The 23,212-nt window shown below is 40.9% G+C and overlaps 2 protein-coding genes across 6 annotated transcripts in view; both read right to left on the bottom strand.

Moving 5' to 3' along the window:
- erf (Ets2 repressor factor) overlaps positions 1 to 20,002 on the bottom strand; it is a 43,469-nt gene extending 23,467 nt beyond the window's left edge. Inside the window, exons 1-2 of one of the 2 annotated variants that reach the window (XM_046058525.1) lie at positions 19,899 to 20,002; positions 19,250 to 19,802 (exon numbers count right to left, since the gene is read on the bottom strand). In XM_046058525.1, coding sequence (XP_045914481.1) covers positions 19,250 to 19,271 — 22 coding nt within the window. In that variant the 5' untranslated portion in view covers positions 19,272 to 19,802; positions 19,899 to 20,002. Of the gene's footprint in view, positions 1 to 19,249 lie in introns of both variants that reach the window. The other variant, XM_046058524.1, reaches the window with a different exon arrangement.
- A 1,642-nt stretch (positions 20,003 to 21,644) lies between these two features.
- Positions 21,645 to 23,212, bottom strand: part of LOC123976835 (POU domain, class 2, transcription factor 2) — a 99,906-nt gene continuing 98,338 nt past the window's right edge. For 2 of the 4 annotated variants that reach the window (XM_046059199.1, XM_046059201.1), the window contains one exon: positions 21,645 to 22,435. In XM_046059199.1, coding sequence (XP_045915155.1) covers positions 22,374 to 22,435 — 62 coding nt within the window. In that variant the 3' untranslated portion in view covers positions 21,645 to 22,373. The remainder of the gene's footprint in view (positions 22,436 to 23,212) is intronic. The other 2 variants (XR_006826434.1, XR_006826435.1) reach the window with 2 other exon arrangements.

Below are 23,212 nucleotides of genomic sequence, written 5' to 3'. Positions count from 1 at the left end.
ACGAAGTACACAGACGCACAACACAGGTTAGTGGGGAGAGGTAAGTGGGTTCATGCGTGGGTGCACAGAGAACACAGACAAAGAACACAGGAATAGCAACCATGCCCACTGCATGTGTGTGTGTGTGGTGCAGATGTCCCTGCTGACTCATTGCTTGTTCGTTCGTCGTTCAGCTTTCACAGATTCCGCCTTTCTCCCCCTCAACACCACTGCCATCTCTTTCTTTCTCTCTTTCCTCTTTCATTCTGTCCCTCCCTCGCTCAGCCTCTCCTAAGACACACTGTCTCCTAGCAACAAAAGCTTTTAGCGCTAAAAATAAATGGCAGAGTCACGACAGACAAGACACAATATGATTCAATTACAGAAACTTGCCAAAAGAGTTTTGGAGTTAAGGCACAGATCCAGAGAGCTGCAGTGTGAGGGTGCGATCTGTCTAAGGCTGCCTGACCAGCGGAGACCTCTTGCTACTGCGCTGGTTTCGCTGTCACACTGTGTTTACAATGGAGAGGACACGGTGCTCTGTCTCGTAAGCACCGGAAGAGCATATTTTCACAACCACTCAGATCAATTCGAGCACAAAATCCTGTACTTTTATCACATTTTGCTTCGGAAGACAGACAAAGCCCATCCATTCACATTCAGGGTCCTTCGTTTGAAACGATTCAGAAGCAACACACCGGCAGCAAGAGAGGCAGATACAGAAAGTCAGTCTGCACAGCTGATGGTGTGGCATTCTGACAGATGCACAACTGTGGATCCAGTTGGAGGTGCATCTGCTACAGCTGGTGGTTAATGTAATGTGAGTAAAAACAGAGATTAACAGATTCAAGAAGGCGGAGACAAAAAGCAAGAGAGAGTGGGAGAGGGACAGGGACATCAAAAGAGCAGTATGACTGAATAAACAGCCAAACGCTGTTGTTTTTACTGTTTTATCTATTTTATTTGATTTATTTAATGAACTGTATGAATTGAATTGTTCTTTTGTATTATCTTTTTTGCTTTGGCAATATTGTCTTGACATTCATGCCAATAAAAGCAAATTCAAATTGTTGCATACAAACTGTCATAACTTGAAGAAACCTACAATATTTGGTGATCTCAGCGGTTGGGCAAGGAGGAATGCAAACAAATCTACACTGAACAAAATTATTAACGCAACACTTTTGTTTTCACCCCCATTCAAGATCTAAGACTTTCTCTATGTACACAAAAGGCCTATTTCTCTCAAATATTGTTCACAAATCTGTCAAAATCTTTGTTGGTGAGCACTTCTCCTTTGCCGAGATAATCCATGCACCTCACAGGTGTGGCATATCAAGATGCTGATCAGACAGCATGGGTCTGTCTTAGGCTGGCCACAATAAAAGTCCACTCAAAAATGTGCAGTTCCATCACACAGCACAATGCCACAGATGTCGCAAGTTTTGAGGGAGTGTGCAATTGGCATGCTGACTGCAGGAAGGTCCATCAGAGTTGTTGCCCGTGAATTGAATGTTCATTTCTCTACCATAAGCAGTCTCCAAAGGAGTTTCACAGAATTTGAAAGTACATCGAACCGGCCTCAAAATTGCAAACCACGTGTAACCACACCAGCCCAGGACCACCACATCCAGCATCTTCACCTACAAGATCGTGTGAGACCAGCGACCCGGACAGCTGCTGCAATAACCAAAGAATTTCTGCACAAACTGTCAGGAATCGTCTCAGGGAAGCTCATCTGCATGCTTGTCGTCCTCATCGGGGTCTCGACCTGACTGCAACTTTGCACAGCCATTGAAGAGAAGTGGATCAACCAACGTTCCACAGGCCACAATCAACAACCTGATCAACTCTATGCGAAGGAGATGGGTTGCAGTGTGTGAGGCAGTGAAACTTTTGCGTGGACTTTTATTGTGGCCAGGCTAAGGCACACCTGTGTAATACCCATGTTATCTGATCAGCATCTTGATATGCCACACCTGTGAGGTGGATGGATTATCTCAGCAAAGGAGAAGTGCTCACTAACAAAAATTTTACAGATTTGTGGACAATATTTGAGAGAAATAAGCCTTTTGTGTACAAACAGAAAGTCTTAGATATTTGAGTTCAGCTCATGATGAATGGAGGCAAAAACCAAAGTGTTGCATTTTATATATATACACATACATACATACATACATACATACATACATACATACATACATAAAGCAGGAAGCTTTTGATTCACAAACCAAACTATACTATATAAGATTCGGCAGAGATAGCATGCTCTTATGTGTGCCTACCATGGCACGCTGACAGTGGCACTACGCAAAAGACGATCAGGTATAAAGTTTAAATTCATAGAGAGGCTATGTTCTAGGGGTACACAATTTTGAGAAAAAGTCATATTGTGAATATTCTGGACAATATTGTGATTTACGATTGCTATTTGATTATAATAGAACAAATGGTACTCTGAGTCTACTTGCTTAATTATCAAGAAATGCACGAAATACTAATAATATTTTTCTATTTGAACAAAGATAAACAATAAACAATATTTAATACAATCAGATCAACATATTACATCAGAAATTATAAAGTATTATTTCAAGCTAAAGAAAACAACAACTCTGTAATGTTAACGTCCGTCCATTGTAAAACGAATGTGGGGGGTGCCGCCGCCGGCAAGCAAAAGAACTTCTTAAACGACGCATCGATGAATCGTTGAAATAATCTATCGAAGCTTCGAATACTAAAATTATTGTTAGTTACAGCCCTACATACAGCTATGTGTAGTGCTATTACTAATGATGCCATTTGATCACCCCTACTTACATAATACAAATCTGAACCAGTCACATTCTGCATAGCCACACAGTGTATTTGTCTCCAGATTTCATAGACAGTCATAAGGAGGCAGTTATCAGAATAATAAAGACACAATCGGCACGGACTATGAGAGACTGTTAACTTCAAAAGAAAGGTGCAGTGCTTTCTGCAATTTGGTCAAATTGAGAATCCAAATCGCAGACGCTGCAATCTATTATATATTATATTATTATCCAAATCTGTCAAAATAATCGCAATATGATTTTTTTTTTACTAGAACGTGCAACCCTATACACTACACTGATAGTTTTACAGCTACTTTATATTAATCTATGGTATTTGTCAACAGAACAAGACGTATGGATGTACAACTAAAAGTCAGAGCCAACTGAAGTGGACAAACGAACCCAAAGCCCTCTGTACTATCTGGCAAGTTTGACTCCAGACAGGAAGAATTTCTGATTTTCAGGCGGAGGTGAAACACACCATTTGAGGCCTCGTTGGATTCTATATATAGCAAAGTACAGGGTAGAAAAACTAATTTACTATTAGCCTGCAGTCCCAAGCCACCTGCGTTCTCCTTTCCAAGAGAAACACAAGATCTGTGCAGCCACAACCGATGGGTGAGGGGTTTAACAAGGAGGTCTGCTTTTCTTAGGGACTCTGACGTCACCACAGTTGAAATAGTGCTCTTAATAGCCGATAGCCATCGTTGGGGTATTGTCCAGAAGGCGTGCGGCAGCTGAGACTGAACACAAACGACCTCCTCCTCTACGTCTCTTGCTCTCCCCAACAAGGTTCTTTAACATGCTAGCAATCCATCTATTCCCCCGTTTATTTTTCCCTCCCTTCCTCCCATTCTTTGGTGCGTCTATATTTAGCCATTGGAAAGGTCGGCCTGTGTCTGTCTGCAGGGTAATGATTCAGGGGCATGGAGAGCGACACAGAGGTAACAGGCCAGGCTAAATGGCCGGGGGCTGGCTGACTACTGAAATTTGGATGGGGTTTATCAAGGATGGGATCAGAACACAGAAAGGCAGGAAATAAATGGGTACAAAGCAGGAAAAGGGGAATCTCTGTTGGGCGTTAACGGTACTGACGTGTGCAGAAAGTCAAATTCTGGAGAAATAGACACAAATAAAAAACAAACCGAAAGAATCTCAGAAAAGGTTCCATGATGACTTGAACATTTAAATGCAAAACTTGTTTGAAGAACTCAAAAATCTCAACCAATCTTACCTGTTTTTTACAATCTGTATAAAACACAAGGTAAATTTTGTATAAAGTTAATGATCATGAACTACTGATCATGCAGACCTGGTTGTCTGGGTTCCATTTTTGTCTTGCTATGTGAACTACCTGTTTACAACACACAATCTAACACTTCTTTATTGAGGAGTCCTGAGCTTCAAACTACTGTTTAAAAACCCTCCACTCCTCATTGAGCTGATCTCATAATTACCCTTCAAGGATGGAGTTTAGATTCAAGGAGCCAGTGGCTTAAAACCAGGGAGGAGTCAAGAGAAACAGACGGGACGAGGAGGAAATCAGGTGGAAAGGTACAGAAGGGAAGGAAGAAAAAAGTGGAAGAGAGAAGAAACAGAATCCAGCAGAGATCAAAGAGAAAGGAGGATGGCTGTCCGCAGGTGCATGGCGTGAACCCTCACCTTATCTCACATGATCCCTCCATTACATAAGGCATAAAGAGAGACAGATGGATGAACAGACTGACACAGACAGACTGGGAGAGGAAGGAGAGAAGACAGGGTCAGCATTAGGGAGGAGAGATAAAGACAGGAAAATGCAGACTGAAATTAAAAGCCTCACTACTGTCCGAGTACTATGAGGCCAAAGGAAAAGAGACAGTTTATCAGAAAGAGAGGGAATGACAAAAAATAAGGGAAACTGGAGTAAAGTGTGTTTTCAATGGAGGAACTGAAAAGAGATAGATAACGATCAAATATGATCATTTCAACAGTGGGCGTAATACACACATTTGCTCAATGGGAGTTTAGTCAAGTGTGTTAAGTTTTCGTGGCTGAAGTCTCCAAATATCTGGTGTGGTGAGACGAAAGGCTAGATGATTATGATATCAGCTGCCAGGAGATGATTTGTTATTAATGACTTCAATTTGTGCAGATGATAGTGAGCAATGCTAAGTTTGTTGGCAGATCTGGTAAAACCACTGGAACTTTTATTAACCATCAATTAATTGGCATTGTATGGCTTAAATCATTCTACTGGCTCTCTTGGGGATAATGTGGCTGCTTTCCAACTCAGAAATCCATCTTCCAAATAGCTTGTGCTGTGAACAATGCTTCCCTAGTAGACTGTATGCAATCCAAGCTAAACACAACCTCACCATTTGGGATGAGCAGTTTAAGAGCATAAACAGCTGCACTGCTGTGGTCTCAAGTGTGCAGAAAAGAGTTAAGACACAGCAGAAAGTAGGAAGTTTGACTGTTTGCCACAGCAGCAAAGCCTTGGACGGCAAAGCGAAGCCTTTAAATGTATAAACCCTCTCTGCTACAACTGAGACAGCTAAGCCACTCTAATCTGTGACACAGTGGCTGCCTGAACCTCGCCAGACAGAAACCTGTCGCATCCTGGAGAACTCGCAGCACCTTGGAGGCAGCCAAGGCTGTGATTAAGCTAGCCCTGGCTTGGCGTGGGGGTGTGTGTGTGTGTGTGTGTGTGAGTCTATGTGTGAACGCATTCAAGAGTCACTTGTTAGACTCCGACATGAGGAGAAGCTTTTGTTGCATTCAGCAGGACCCTCATGGTTAGAATATGAAATCACAAAACATTTGTAGGCCTAGTTATATAATGTTTTGCATGACACACTTGACATGTTGTGACTGATAAGACCAAATCAGGGAGCCAACGTGGGTGTCTGCGTTAACATTTTTAAAAGTCTCCACATCCACACGTCCAGTTTAAAATACAATCCCTGAGTTTTTAATCTAAAACAGCACTGTTTTCCCAGAGTAGTGTGGATGCTTAGCGTAAACATAAAGTCACGTGATTTAAAAAGAATGAATGAATTACTGTTGATGTATCCTTATCAACTTCAGGCCTATGTTCCTATTAAATCGAATAAATTGAGGAATCGTTTCAGCCCTAGAACACACACACACACACACCCCCGCTTTGAAACTTGTCTGAGCTTTCCTTCCAGAAAAGGATAAACCTGTAAAACATTCAGCTGTAATGAGCTCCTGGCTACCTGACTGCCTCGCTGGAGATTTCAAGCAGGCTTCTTATTGTCAGGGAGAATTTAGTTGGAAGGAACTGTGTGTGTGTAAATGTATGTGAATGAATGAGTGATTGAGAAATAGATAAAGAGACAGACAGACAGAAATAAAAGACAGGAGAGAGAGTGAGACTCTATGCAGAGGCGCACAGAGGCAGCACTGATTCAATTTATTGGTTGCACAGCAACACACACTGTTGTGCACATACGTGTGCCCACACAAAAACACACCTAATTTGTACATGTTTATGACACAGTGTCTGAATGCAGGAAATAAGGCAGGCTGGCACCCTGCAGAGTGAAATCAACCAATGTTAAGCCCAACAAACCAGCCAGCTCCACAGTCTGACAGTTGCTTCGCTGATTAATAACATCAAACTGAGCAGTCAACTTGAAAAAGACCACTCTCAGTAGCAGTGTCATCAAGCAAGGTATCAAAGCCCTTCTTTCAGGAGAAAAGGAAATACCATGAAGGCCAATATATCTGGGGAAGAGTAACCATGAATCAAAGGGAATCTCTTTACATTAAGGGAAATTGATTTAATCTATCTCAGTGGCTTTTCTCTCAAACATATTTATATGAAGACAAAATTACTAAATCAGATAAGGTGTTCTTTCTGTAGTTTTCACCACTGTCAGTGATCACTGAACACATTCTGACAGACATGCAATGAATTCAGCAATCCATAGACAGACTTTACTGTTATTAGACTGTTATCCTGGTTAGCAAAGAGAATAATCCATAAAAACACAACTTCTAAGTGAAGTTGTCAGAAACTGATAGAGGCAACTATTGAAGTCGATTGATTTACAGAGTGGTGGTGTAGCAGAGGGGACTTCAGAGCAGGAGAGAGCGAGAGAAGATAAATATCTGCGTTTAAATCTGGCTTCTGTATTGTGGTTTGGTCGCCAGATTACTTTCATTTTCCTCCAACACACACACACACACACACACACGCCAGGCCAACAACGAAAATCTGGTGACTTCAGCTCCTGGACTGAGCCATGTGAACCACTAGTGTGCCTGCGTACACGCACATGCACACAACCGCATACATACACGTGTCACCAAAGCCCAGAATAGGTCCGTAGCTCCAAATCCAGGGAGCTGGATGAGTGACTCATTCTCGTACTTCCTGCCAATCAAATTTCATGTCCTCCTCTTGCCTCCCCCTACTTCTTTCCCATAATGCCACTTTCCTTTAAGCATCTTTCCACACAGACAAAGAGGCTCCACTGTTGATTACAATTAGTAGGACAACCAGCACAACAATGAAAGACGTTCAGTGATGTGACAAAATAGGCAAGGAGTAAAGAATTAACAAACCAGTCCTTTCTGCATTTCCATTTTAAATAAGTTGCAATTGTATCTATATAATTTATACCTAAAGTCATAAAACTTCCGTCATAGTCAGCAGAGTAACCACATTGTGACTTTTATAAGTTCGTCAAGAGCAAATCTCAGACAGGAATGTGCATATTTGTGCACTGATTTACTCTCTTGGCTATGAGAAGTCAATTTCACTTATACTGTATAGCCAAAAATCGCAAATTTGCCTCATAGGGCTTTACAATTTTCACACCACATGACGCCCTCTATCCATAAACCCTCAATTTGGATATGGAAATAACTAAAGTAAATAAATGAAGTACAGACAAGGGACACGCCGATCTAAACTTTTCTCTTCTTTGGATTTAAAAACTGACAATGTGGTACTCATTAGGATGGTTTTAATGTAAGGTAACATTGGGCCAGGGATAGCTGTGACACTACAAATGACTGTGACTGCATGAATGCTTAATGAATGTGGCCTGCTTAATATTAAGTATAGATCAGTGCTCAAGTAACAACTAATTAGTTAAGTGGTGAGTAATGTGCTCTTTGATTGTCAAAAATACTACTCAACAAAAGGGCTATTAAAATGTGGGGTCAGCGATTCTAATCCAATGCACAGCTTTTTGTCAAATTTAGTGAATATCTCCTTGTGGTCTGCTAGCTGTCAATGTGTACATTGAAAAAAATCTGGTGTTTACACACAGCCCTGGCTCTGTAAATGGGAAAACACTATTTCGCCCATGATGAGTGTCGCTGTCGTTCTCGCTGCATGTTAGCTTTGCAACAGCAACTGTAGCAGGAGTGTGCTAATCCACAACTTAGAGTTAGTTATATTATTTGCTGTGTTGTTCACTCTATATATCAAGGTATTTCTCATGGTATTGATTTCTCCATAATTGTATACCCTACCTTAAAACATGTCTGATGCTTTTATTACATATCCAATCAAACTCCTTTGCACTTACTCTCTGTGGGAATCACAGATCAACTTGGAGACTAAAAGTGGAAGAAACCAAAAATACCTCAAACTGCTCCCAAACATCTGCCATCAAGAACAACTTTAACAATACCAAACTCATCTCAGCTCTGCTAATGCTGAAGGTTTTCACTGAATAGAAAGAAACATTTTCTATATTTTCCTCTCAACTTAAACATGAATATTTGTTATTACTACCAGAACACAGCGGTGCTGAGCTGCCACTCAACAATATTGGCTCTTAATGTTGTTTATCTACCAATTGTAGCTTATAGCACAATCACAGTGACAGTAATTCGCTCTGGATGAGTGTGTCCGTGAAATTCTTAAAATGTTAAACAGCCAGCAAGGGACTTTCTCCATGTGTGATGTCTGGGTGCGTTAGTCAGCCTTTCCTCATTGGCAGAGCCACCGCTTAATTCCTTAGTCTATTGCATTAAAGCTGGATCTTCCAGTCTCTAGACTGAGTGGCTCGCTCCCCGTGTAAAAACATTAAAGACAGAGGCACGACGGCGTCACCGCAGGGAGATGGCAGCCCAAATGAGCAACCCATGCTCGCTAGCTGTAGTGAGAAAATTAAAAGAGTGTGTTTGTGTCTTAATGGAAGACAGACATCACTCAATTTCATGGCATGTGGGGGGTCCAGGCCCCTTAATAAAATGTGCATGCTCTGAGTGGGCGAGATGAGTGAGCGGGTGTCTGAGGGACTGACTGACTTTCACGTTTCAATAAAACAGAGAGCCGACTCATTCATCACTGCCACTGGCGTGGGGGGTTTCAAACAACCAACAGGGACAGCAAATGGGTCACAAATCTACTTCTTATGGGTTAAACAAATGAACGGTGACAGTAATGATTCAGCATTCTTTTTTGCTCAGATCATTTGTTTCAATTAGCTCATTCATCATCTCATTCATGCAAGTATACATAAAACGTTTAGATTTGCCAAAGATTTTCAAAGAATTCAGCTTTAAGTTGATGTTATAATGAAGAACATTTGCTGAGTTTGTGCGGATGGTAAAGTAAGGACAGACAAAAAGAGAGAAACAGCAAACTCTTTATGGCTGATCTGATCAAATGCTGTCATTCTTATCACTAATGTAATTTATACTGCTGCCTTTGAAGCAGTTAACAAGACAAGCCAAACCCTACATTCCCCTTAACAGTTATTCTCAAGAATAGAAGAGCGTATATACCTATTGTGAATGTTTGAATAGAGGCCAAGTTTGGTTCTCCCTCGCATGACAATTAATCATAATCTTATAGACCCACAAAGTAGATCATCATCAAAACTCCATTCTGTTTCATGTTTATCTGCATGTCTGGCTATGGTGGGAGTAAAGTAAATCAAATTTGGCATGTTTAGATTGGCAAAATGGTGGATTCTAGACCAAAATGAAGAGCCAAGTTTGTTTTGATCACTGCTGTTGGATCAGGTTCACCACCACCAAGCACAGATTTACCTGCAACTGGTCAACAACTTTATGTTGTTGGCTGGTTGAAACAGACTATGTCATCATACTGTAGCCTGTAAAACACCCCAGCATCTTCAGGCCCTTTGTCTTATATCTTTTCCTCCTCATCGACCCGTCTCTTCTTTGATCTGCCTGGAGGTGAGATATGTGCTGCAGCCTGTCAGCTGAACACTGTGTGTATATATATGCGTGTAATATATATATATATATATATTATTTAATATATATAAAAAATGTTACAGGGAGAAAAGGGTTCATTGAACTTTTGTATCTGTCTGAATGTGGGTGTGTGAAAAAGAGAGATGGTGTGAGAGTGTGCATGCTGCAGATACGCATTTGTGTGATTTGGGAGTGTGAAAAAAAGTTTTCAGGCAATTAGCCTTTCGTTAACACAAACTTCCTATATTTTTAGGTATGAAACACCCTCACATGCAGAGACGCATCAAACATGAACACACCACACACACACGGATAGCCACAGAGTCCCAGGACAAGTTGCAACCATAAAGACAGAAAAAACCACATGGTTCCCAACAGACCAACGACTGCAGCAACAGACAAGAAAGACTGCGCTCTGCTGAGTCCATCTCTTTCTCTCACTTACTTTTTTCTCCTGCACAGCCCCCGACAGGTTTTCTTGACTCTGTAGGTCTCAGAGAAGACAATATCTACCAGCAAAATCCTTCTTCAGATCTCTCTGACTTTATGTGGTCAGAACATGACATAATTTATCTTTATGTTGTTTTCATTTGAGGCATTTAAACTTAAACTTGTGCTGCATGAAAATTAAAATGAGCATGCTGCATCTCATAGTGACAGTGTATGGATTGGATCGGATCAGTTGGAAGGCAGTGTCTTTTATCCATAGGCCACCATGTAGCTTTAACAACATAAAACTAGACAATTTCACCACAGCAGGCAACAATTTGAACAATTAGGTCATTAGTATAGTTATTGTACAACACATCTGACAAAATAAAAAAAAATACCTGCCTGTCCCTGAATACATCCATCATTTATGATGTTAACATCTGTCATTTTCTGTATACACCCTGCCTTTACTGTACTTCTTTTAATCATGGACTAACTGTAGGACACCTTTCTCTAAATTTAATAAGATATAATATTTAAAAAACAGTAAAACCAAACAGAGGGATCTATGATGACTTACCAACACATCAGATTTGATGACAAGTCATAAAGTATGCCATGCCAACTCACTGTCAGAATGACAGTGTTAACTGTGGCAGCAGCAGAGTATATTTGTATTTCACCATTTGAATTACACTTCATTCTCCACGTTATTTTGGTGTTTACTCACTACTTGAATGTGTTCCATTTCCCTTCATTCCTCCCCCATGTCTTGTAATGTAACATCAGATAACATCTCTCTCGGTTTTTTTTGCAAAATGCTAAAATGGGTCACCAAATATACCTGGGCGGCCTGCATAAGTAAAATTTACAGTGGGAAACAATGCCAACTTAAGGCAACAGCTGCGTCTTGTCATGGCCATAAAGTGTGAGTTCAGCGCAACTCCGGTTGCTGTTAAATTATCCATCTCATTCTGTGGTGCTTCAAAAAAAAAAAAAAAAAATTATAAAAGAAATGCTCCAGAAGTGTCTTTTTTTCTTTGCTTTGAATTTAATTTCTTTGGATACAAGTTTTACACATAGTGATCTTTCCTTTCAGCCTGTAAAACAGCTGCCACATTGATACCTGACTTGTTTTGTCACATGTATTCTTGTAAAGCTTCAGAAAATCTTTTACGCATGTGCATGTCCAGAAAAGGAAGTAACTACAGAAATCCAGCTGTTAAGCATGTTACTGGAGAAAGCCTGTGAATGTAAATGTGCTGAAGGTACATTCAGGGGTGGACAGGGTATAATGTGGCCACATACATAATGTGAACGTGAAAGTGTCCCTGCCTGCACTATAGGATGTCATGGTTAACTATGGAGTGTAGAGCCAAACCTTCGTCTCGAAGGACAGCCACCTGAAACAGTGTCTGCCCCTTTAACTAAAATTCAATCTTTTACTGGCCCTGAGGGCTTGAGCAGTACTTACTATTGAACCCAACAAAGCACCACACAGAGTTGACAAACACTGACACACTGGTAATGAATGCACAGCAATGTTTAAAAGCCAACAATTTAGTTTCAATAATGCTGTTAAGCTTGACTTTCCCCTGCCTTTTCATGTAGGTTTAGGTAGCAACATTTCCAACAGAGTGGGGTTTGTGGAAGTGAGTATTTAGATAGGTACCAAGGTTGGAGAACGTGAACAAAAATTTTGCTTGGCTTTTCTGAAAGCTAGACATTTCACATGTTCAATTAAGCAGTGTGAGCTTAAAATGCAGGTGCAACGCCAACAAGTGTATAAGCAGGAAAGGTTTGGGTTGGATCAACATAGTCCAAGCAACCACAAAACCCAAAATGTGCTCTTTCTCTTTCTGAGACCAGCTGGCAGGGCCTTCCTTTCTGTGGCTCTTCAGGTGGTCCATTTTGAAAAAATCCATCTAATGTATTTTGCATCACTTAACAACTACAGTTTTTTTTCTTCATACTGAGGACTTTCCACAGGTAAAGCAGTGCATTGCCAATCGATCCCACCACTGCATTTGTGTGTGCGTTATGCTCCCTTTTGAATGTAAAAAAAACCAAACATTATAACCAAGATGTTGCCACCTACTGTGGGTCTCTCTAATTGCCAAAACATAACCTGGCAGGCTACCTCTAACAGGTCCTCTAGGCTAAAACAGACTCCCTAAAACATATGGCATAACTACTTTAGAACTAGCAGTGGTAATGTGGGCAGTATTATACAGAGCCATGCAGGACCACACCTAGTCTGTCCCCTTATCCGTTCTGCAGACTCACATGTTGGTGGAGGCCTACCTCGATCCTTCTGGCCCTCCAAATCCAAACCAACCAGTGCTCCCCTCCCTCCCCCCTCTCATTCTCCACGAACCACAGATGATAGCCATAACACACACCACAATTGTCCACACCTCTTTCAGTTAGGATGACTCCAGCCAAAACAGCCACAGACAAAGCACAAACCTACCTCTACACCTTCTGTCTCTTTCAGCCTTGACGAGATTCAAAAACCTCCAAAAAGAGCTCCAAGGGCAAATACTGTCTGCAAATACAACTGCCTGTCTACATTGTCAGGCTTCACAAGTTTCACTCAGAAGGCCTACTCAATAAATGGTTGAATGGTTCAGGTTCGGAGCTTTACCTCTAAAAATATATATGTATTTTGTATGGCCTCTAACTGTATATTGATTAAATGACATAAAATGGCATGTTTATGCAGAAAGGATTTGTAAGCGTGTGACCGAACAACACTGACGCCGGAAACCTAGCATCCTGTCAGGTGTTTCAGAGATATCTGTCCTGCTGCAGCAGCCTCCCTTATCTGCTCAGTGAAGCAGGTCGCTTGTTCCACTTGACCTGCTCTGTCCTTTCATTTGCCTTGCTGAGGGTCGACTGTCACAGAGCCAACACGAATTCATCCAAGCATAAATACTTACAGATACCAGGCAAGCAGGATGGCTGACGAAGATGATGACATTCTTTGGACTAAAACGTGGTGCTTTACAAAAGGACAGTGCACAGATAAAGTAGTAACCAGCACTTTGTCTAAGCAAGGCCTATAGTTCTGCTTTTTTGAGAGCTCCAAAACCAAATTCCTCATAGTGAAATTACACAGAAGGATACTGCTCAGGAACACCTAGGCTTCATAAATGTTTCAATTTTCCATGCTTGGGTAGAGAAGGAAATTAACATTTCACATGAAAAAAGTAGCTTAGAAAAACACTTCAAAACTGTCATAAAACAGCAGTTGGTCTGCACCCTTTTTTGTATGTATGTAGACAATGTGGCACCACAATAAAATATGATTCATCTAAAACATCAACATAAATGTCAGGTTGTGGAGTCAGCCTCTCAATCAAAGAGCAAGGGCTCAACACTTTATACCGATGTTCAACAATCACGTAGACAGAAATTCATCATAGAAGAGGCAGAATTTCTCCTCGAACAGTAGCCTCGATAGACCATTATACAGTACAGCCCCGAGATGTTTTACAATTAGAGTAAGGGGTGCAACACTCATTTATTGTCCACTGGAAAAAGCTTTCTCTATCGTTATTGCTTTTCCACCTGCATGTACAGCCCACAGCTGAATTTTACAAGTTCACACAGTCCATAGGTATTATTAAAAGGCATCCTCAGAAGTGTAGGAGATTGCTAATCGCAGTAGGAGCATACGAGGCAGGTAGATGTAAAGGATGTACAAAAAAGAATATTACCACACTTTATCAAAAATTACTACTGTTGTGCAACATTACAAATTGGTGATGCCCAGTGGTTTCGCAGTGCAAGACAAATTATGCTTTTAATATCTGAGATGCTAAACAACAACCACCATAGTGTCCTTAGGCAAAGCACTTAAATCCTAAAAGCTACTGGCTGCGGACATGTTAAAATATACACACGTCATGTTTGTGTTTAATGACAACAAAGACTGATTGAACAGGCTGTTCTAAATGTTCTCTCTCTGATACAGAAAATCTTGTTTTTAAAAATGTGAGTAATATGAATTTCTTAATATCAAAGTAACTTTATCCACAAGATAGACAGGAAAATCCAAAATGCTGGGGGGAAAAACTTCAAGTGGCCGAAAAATGGAGCTGGTATGCAGCTTGAGACATTTCCAATGCCACAAAATAAAACATGTCACCTCACACTTGTGTGTGATGGTTTAATTCTGAAGTATTCCATAACTCGACATCAGTGAGACCCACAATCACAAAACGATGAATAGCACCAAACTGAAACCACTTCTTTGAAGGACAACTAGCAATGTAACTCTTTAGTTGATATAATTACACCACTTTTACAAAATGGGTCCTCTACATTTTTTTAAAATACTAAATAAAAACTGCAGGTACGGATGTCTATCAACAATGAACTCCCAGACGGACCATCAGGCTTTCCTGTTCGTGAGGCCCCAGTGTTTGTTTGGCCAGCATGTCCCAGCTCGTGCAACCTGTTGTCTATTCTCTTAGCTTTGTATGGGTCACCAGAGCCACTATACATACACACCTTCAGGAAAAGAGCCTTGCTGTAACATTGAGAGATGATCATAGCAACGCTGACCTGGGCCGCCACTTGACAACACGCCAGAGAAATGCTGACGTCACTCTGCAGGACTTTTTCCAGGGTCTGCTTGCCTGGGCTTGGCTCAGTAGTAATCAGGAATGTGATCAGGTCAATCTTTGCGCCGACCTGATCACTCACAGTAACCACGTGATAGAAGGAAAACCAGCGAAAAGGTACATCCTGTGATGAACATTGGTATTTAAAGTTTTTTTGGTTTTGACATTTTCCTGCTAAAAGGATTCTGAAATGTTCTATTGGAGACCTGAACCTGGCCCTTACTCTCTTGTTTATGGCCCGACTCAATTTAAACTATTCCTTTAAAAGAAAAAGATTTTTTTCCAAATTCCATGTTTTAGATTTACATTTTTCTGATTTCTTGTTTTACAATTAATGCACATTTTGCAATCAGTGTGTTATCATGTGGTGGGTGAATACAATTTCAACAAATTAAGAAGAAAATATAAAAAATGTAATCATCAATCTATTAATTTGATGTATCATGCAAAAATGCAGCCAAGTAGCTGCACATGACACTAAAGCATCTCCACTAAATCACAGAGACACAGGGTGTCCGAAAACACACTGGCTTTTGAGATAGAGCGATATCTCAGAATTTTGAGATAAACAGCATTGGCCATTATCTGCACTCACAGAGGCGATATAGCATCCTAAATGACAGCTAATCTAATCTAAAATCATTACTGGCTAGCGTTAAATATAGTGTTATACTATAGAGGATATTAATTTATAAAACCATTTCTTTGTTTTGATATCGGCCTCGGCCATTGCAAAAACCCGTATTGGTCGACCTCTAACACAGACTGCTCAACCACATCGCTGTACACTTAACTCACCGGCACCTCTTCTCAAACTTTCCCTGAGACAAACAACTTGGCCTCAACTTGTAGTGTAATTGTGCCGTCTCTGCTGCTGGTGCCAACAGCATAACTCTGTATAATGGTGAGACAGCAACACAACGGAGTCCTTCCCAAAGGAAACTAACAGCGTCATTTTTTAAAACAAAATGAGCCCTTGGTTCATTAGCTTTGGTCTACCCAGTGTTATTAAAGCTATTTGAATCTGCATAAAGACGTCTAGTTGTTCTTCCGGTAATTACAATAGGCTGAGTCAACTGCCCACAACCAAATGGTTTTCCTCAAGGGCAATTTGGTCTCGCTAGCAAAAGTCAAACGCTCACTTTGCTGTGTCCACATTGATGTCAGGTAGAGCCCCACGGTGACAGACATATGGGTCTGTGTGCACGGCTCACACACAAACACATAAATAATCTCACAGTCATAAACAGGAGCCCAACCCTTACCAGACTTAACACCAGCTAATTGCTCATGTATGGCTCCTTTCACTTTACACACACAAACTCTCACAAACAAACACACACACAGTGTGCAACAAAGCGTGCTGGCTCGCCGGCCCAGGCCGTCTACAGCTGTGACGTCTCACATGTGGCTCTGTGTTGATATAAGGAGTAACACAAGTGGAAAATTGAAGCTGGTGGGGCCAGACTGCTGACTTCCTGATAGGAAGAGAGTGGAGGTTGAGCCATATATACATAAAGTAGTCAACAGGCTCCAACACCAAGGGAAATACAAAGACAAATGGTCTGTGTAGCTCCATGCATAATGTACTGTGGATATAGATCTGGGTTCCCCAATGGGATCCTTTTATATTAGCATGGGTCTTCATACTAATTAAACCTTCTTGTCAAAGTAAAATGACCTACATCATTCTGATGTCACTGCAAAAGCTACACAGCTTCATTTAGACGTGTGACTCACCGGTGCAAAAAAGCAACTGATGTTCAATCCCCAGAAACTGAAGGAAGTTGGTATGAATCACACAATAAAGGCTAAAAAATAGGAACTGGAAACGTTTTCACTTAAATGCAGAGCAGACACACCAACGCCAGTCTGAACTCCTTAAAGCTGTTTGTAAGTCAAACAAACCAAAAATATAATTTAGCTATCCTCTGCTGCACGGCACATGGCTAAAACAAGACTGTCTACTTTTAAAACTAAAAAGGGAAGTCCAGCATAACTTTGCTAACCTCATCATGTGGATAATGGAAGTCATTAGGAGGGAATACAATATTCAGTCTGAAATAGGCCACAGTGACATGTTAGTCTGCGCGGTGCTCTAAAAATGAAATTGTCACTTTTGTACATCGCAGTCTCATATATAAAAGTCTCATATCTTGTAAAGACTAGGATCCAACTGCATGATGAAACCAAAATGATAAAACTGTTTCCTGCAGTTAAGAACTGTAATTTGAATGTTTATGAACCAAGAAAAAGGGGATGTATTATTGTAATTTTCTGCATGATGAGCTCTATGGTCAAGATCAAAATGTCTGTTTCATGGGCCGTGACATGCAGTTCTGCTCCCAACTATTTTGGGGCTGTGCCACACATAATCACCTTGAAAACAAAAAACAGACCCCAGCAGAAAATCTCAGCACCTCATTTCCCTCCTCTAACAATCATGCTGTCACAGAAGCTCTGTGACAAGTTTTCTCACAATTGTTTTGTGATATAAAAGGTTATCTCAAACAGCAATTATAATGTTGTGTTGTGACATTACCCAACATTTATTATGTGTACTGGGTCTTTGTGTTCCCAAAATTGCCGTACAAAGCGTCTAACAAAACCGAGTTTATAAGCATCTAAATGTCCAATGGAGGAGAGTTACGGATGGTTAACTTCGTGAAGCTGGTAAAACCACTCACTTGGACCGAAATTCTTGCAAGTGTCAAAAGGTCAAACAGCTCTACTTATACAGTGCCTCACAGGAAGCAAAGGAAACGCTGACCTTTGTAAACAAAGGGGCAATGTGTGTTTCCTGATTTAATTTTAGAATCTCACACAGTCTAGGGAGAACTGTCTCGGTAATGTCTGCAACAACTCTAAACTTATCAATTGCAATGGCAGGTCAGGTTCCCACTTCAACCATGCGGCCACTTTCTACCTTTCACTGTAGGCTGTGATGTAGTGATACTTGGGAAAGTGATCTCCTGCTTGTAATAATGAAACTGAAAACAACACCAATATGAACAAAATTCAGGTCATGTACTCTTGCTGTTGTCAATTCCTTGAAACAAATATCTGTCAAATAAGTTAGCTGGGTAAGCTTTACATTTAACAGTGGATTTACCCTACCCAATATACTTGCTCATACGTAAATCTATTCAAGCAGTGCTTCTCATTATCATCCCATCTGAATAGCAGACATCTCTTCTCAATTTAATTAAAAACTATTTTTCTAATACTACTATTTTAGTTGGCCATTCTTATAGCATTAACCCCTTCCCTCCTTCCTTTAGATGTAAGAAGTAGCGTTGTGGATGTAATATCAAGGGTCATGCACATTATTTTGATGCATATTATTCTTCTATACTTTTATATTTTTGTCAATTTATATATTTATGTAAATACAAACCCTCTCCTCCTGTCTGCACAACACAAACCTGGAGTAATGCACATGTAAATATCTTCCACATTGATTTTTCACACACACACATAGTTCTATTATTCTTTTAACTTGCATCCGTTTCATATATATATATATATATTTTTTTTTTTTTTTTTTAAATTTACATTTATTTATGTCAACTGTATGTTTGTGTACGTGTAATAAGATACCTTGTAACCATAGGAAATTCCTCGTACAGTGTAAAATACTACTTGGCAATAAAGCTCTTGCTGATCTGATACTCACTACTTGTACATGTGGTGGTGGTTAAATTAAATGTTTTGTCCCACTAAAGTCGCCCTGTATTGTGGCATCAACTAAATCTAAAATGCAAAGCTATCGCAGTCAGGGTCAAAGCTCTTTGGCCCTGACCCCTTAGCAGCGATCCGGGAAATTAGGCCAACTCTGCTGCCCTCACTGTTAATCACTCAGCTTAGACACTTTTTTTTAAAAGTTAAATATCGAATGAAATAAGTTAAAAATAGCATTTGTGGTCACATCGATTCACCATGACTGAAAAAGCAAAAACAACGTGGCCGTGAGTGGGACTCGTTTCTTTTAGGTTTTCTGAAACAATAACAACAGACTCGGATGGATCCACCCTAGCGCCATAATTTTGTCACACTTTCCCTGGAGCGGACAGTTTGTTAGCGTGCTAACCAGCTAGCCGCCGATGCTAGGCGCTGTTGTTTTCATTTGAAGAGGAACAACAGCAGCGCCGGGGGGAAAAGTTAATTTAATTTAAAGTGTGGCCGTCAACTTACCCGAGTCTGACGGGGTTTTCATCTTTGTTGTCGTCTTCGATGTGCTGCTTCAGTCACTTTCCCCGTCGACTGGTAACTTTACGCTTTAGTTAGCTAGCCTTTAGCCGAGTTAGCTAGCGAAGTTAGCAGTGACACCCCACTCCTTCCTCCGGTGTTGTTCTCACAAGTGGCTTCTTAGGAAGAACCTGCCCCGATCATGAGCTCGGATTTGAAGTTTAAAAGAAAAACAAACAAACTTCGCATGAGCTTCTGCGTTTTATCTCGACACATTGGTGTTGGTTGAAAAAAGTTTTGTGCTGAAGTTATGTTGTTTTCTAAAAGCACGGGGCTTCTGGTGCGAGAAGTTGCCCAGCGCCTCTGGGGGGAAATCCAGTCGCCCGGGACTGAATGGCGCAGGTCGAAGTTTAGAGGAGTCGTGCAGCCGTTGGTCGGTACTGGAGCAACGGAATGCGACGAGTCTAAATTTTCATCCCGCTTGTTGCAGCGGTGTCGCATGGTCGATTCCTCCTCCACATCATCATCACCCTTACCGACAGTCAAAACAGCGGCGCTTCTGAAAGGAACAAAACAACCAAAGCCAGCTCGCTTCTTTCTCTGTCCCTCTCTTTCTCCGGCACGGACTTTTTCCTTTTTCCACTCACTCACTCACTTCGTGTTCTCTTTGCCCCCCCCTTCCTCTGTCGGGGTGTCGTGTTTCGCTCTCCTCCTGCCACACGGGGCCGCCCACGCTGACCCACGGAGGGAGGGAGGGGGAGAGGAATTGAACGCCCACTTGTTGCCAAAGATCGTCTATGTTTTCGGAAGATTACTTTTCCTTTCAGTCCAACAGTGAGTGAGCTAGGAAGAGATTGATTAAGTTGCAACGATGGTTGTTACAGTTTAATTTTCATCATAAACGCATAATAGACTATGTATGATTAATTAGACACATTTGGAAAAAAACAGCAAACACTATTGAGATAACGGGTTGTCATGTCATGAAAAATACAGATGAGATAAAATATTGTTTTGTCAGAATCAGGGTAAAAAATAAACAACAAAACAAAAAAAAAACATCAAGATAAAAACACCAAATGCTTGAGAGATACAGTGCCTAACCTCGATAACCACTATAAACAAAAAACCTTGTTCGGCAGTGACAGTGAGGTGGTAGTGTGCTACTTTTTTGTGGGGATTTTGTTTTCTTAGCAACCCAGGGGAGATTTACATAGGCTACTACAATTAAAGACAAACACATTATGCTTATTCCAATAGCTACTTTTATACTTCAAATATTCACATTGGACTACTTTCAGACCAACAAAAATAAGTAAATAAAAAATTATTCAATGTTTCTCTGCCAAACTTTTATTACTGACACTGGAGAAAGGGTCTTGACACAGCATTTTGACCTTCATGCTGGGAAATAAAGTTAACTGAATAAATAAAATGTTAACTAAACAAAGTTTTTAGTTAGACACATTCTTTTTGGTTCAAGTTCCTGATAAATATGTCTGTTTGTAGGCTCTTGTATCTCTCACTGTGTGTCATATTAAGCATATTTTCAAGTAGAACTGCAACATATGATCATTTTCTTGTATCGATTAATCTGTGGAATATTTTCTCTGTTAATCAATTTATCATTCAGGCCATATAATATCATGAAATGCCTCTCTCAATTTCCCAAAGCCCAAATAGGCTAGACATTAAAATGTATTGTTTTGTTCGACCAAAAGCCCAAAAATATTAAGTTTAATGTCATATAAGATTAAGAAAACAAGCAGATATAAACGTTTGAGAAACTAGTATAGTTAGTGAGAGACAAGTTCTTGCTTTAAAAAATATTAATTCAATGACAAAATAGTTGCTGATTAATTTTGTGTCTTATATATCGGCGATCTTTTCAGCTGTTTCAGCTATTTTGACGTGTGTGAACAAGTGGTAAACATGGATGCTGGCAATAACAATACTAAATACAGACTGTGTATGAAAAGGGAAAACAATATCTGCTTGAGTTGGTTTATGGTTGAATTTCCAAGGTCTTTAGAAGATATAGGACAAAACCCAGATGATTTGCAACCTTTGTAAACAACTGTCTGGGAGATGAGTATCATACTTAGTTTGACTGTAAGAATATAAGCATAATGAATTTCAGAGTATCTGCCAAATATTATAATGTATAAGTTAGTTTTTTTCCTGCAATCAGACAAGCCAAAAGTTATTGGAAAATTGGGTGTCTTTGTGAAGAATGTTCTTCCTTTTTTAAAATATTTGCTGGTTTTTGTTTACCAATTATTATACCATCTTTTTGTCATTTGTTATGTCTTGTTTGTGCTCCATATCATATGATTATGGTCCTGAGCAAATAAATAAATACAATGAGTTTACATTGTTAAATAAGGAAGCAGACATCCCAACATATCAACACCATTTTATTTCATTTGATTCTTTTCGAGTCACTCATCGTCTCAATAGACGATCTTCGATGAGGACGAGTCTCCCGTTGCCGCCCGGAGCTGCCGCTGCTGCCTCCAGTTTGTCGCCCGGGTTGGCGCATCACGGCGTTGCTGTGTTGCGTTAACGCTGCGGGTGATGAGAGGCGCCGTGTTTACCTGTAAACTGCGATAGCGAGGTGGTCAGGGTGCCGCCATCCGTCTTGTAGCTATAGGCTACGCAGGGAAGGAAGGGAAGGGCCAATCAACAGGTGTTTTGTTGCCCCACAGAAATGGAGGGCGGCCGGGTGAGAGCGCCGAAATTTACATAGACTATAATTATAAGAGGACATCGCTTGTAGCATATCAGGCGCTTATTAGCGTGATGGGCTCACTACACACACACACACACACTTACACTCAGTTCTCCCACACTTCTTTCTTCCTCTTTAATGAAGGGCCCTTCAGCACTTACACCAGCTCCAAGGAAGCAGCAGAGAGAAAGAGGGAGTTGAAAGAAAGGAGCAGTAATTACTCAAGAGCCTGCACTGGAGAGCAGCGAGCACACAGAGGTGGAGAGCGGATCGAAGGAAATGAAGTGGAGAGTGTGTGGACTGAAGGTAGTCCTTTTCTTTCTCCTTTCTTTCTACCCAATCAGTCCTCCTGCTGTTTCTCCGTCCATCCATCCCTCTCCGTCCCGTCCTCCGCTCTGCTCATTTACTTTGAGTGGCAGTGTGTGGGAAGTGAAGGCCAGCAGGTGGGTGAAGTATTTCATCTGATTGTCACACACACAAAGGCACAATAACGTCAACAATACATCATCACCGAAAACTGCTTTCTGCTGTCACATCACTTCATTTCCTCCAACCTCCTCCTTTGTGATCTCTCCTCCTCCTTACAATATCCCATACGTTACACTTCTACTCCTCTTCTCTGCATCCTCCTCAGTTTTATAACATCACTCCTACTTTCTTTTAGCCTCTTCCTCTCCTCCAGGTGCTCTCTTCCTCCTACCTATCTGCCTCCTCTCTTTACCTTCTTCCCCTGCTCGCCTCCATGTGATGCTTCGTTACACCTTCATCACAAAACCTCCAACGTCCCTCTCTTTCCACAAGCATGTCCACAGGTGTAACTAAGGTTGATGTTCATGAACGATTTATGTGTTAAGAATTTTGCTTTCTTGCCAAGAGTTAGGTAAGAAGATTGATGCCACTCTCCTGTCTTGTCTGTTCAATTCATCTGGTCAGCTGAGCTTAGCACAAAAACTGGAAGCAGGTGGAAACAGCTACCCTGGCTTTGTCCACCTACAATCACCTCTAAAGTTAACTAATTAACATGTTATATTTCATATTATGTCTTTGTAGTTGTCCCGAGATTGTACCGCACAGTCCGGACTCGAACTTGCGACTTCATGCGTTGGATGTGGACGTGCTAACGAGGAGGCTAAAACCCATGGGTGTTAGCACGTTTCTCAAGGCGTCAGGGAGTGAGGTTTACATACTGCACAGCCTACCTGACTACTGTTACACTCACCCTCCTAAACTTCACTCCC

This window comes from Micropterus dolomieu, linkage group LG09, assembly GCF_021292245.1.
Source record: "Micropterus dolomieu isolate WLL.071019.BEF.003 ecotype Adirondacks linkage group LG09, ASM2129224v1, whole genome shotgun sequence".
NCBI classification, from domain to species: domain Eukaryota; kingdom Metazoa; phylum Chordata; class Actinopteri; order Centrarchiformes; family Centrarchidae; genus Micropterus; species Micropterus dolomieu.
This window is presented reverse-complemented; position numbering and strand designations above follow the sequence as displayed.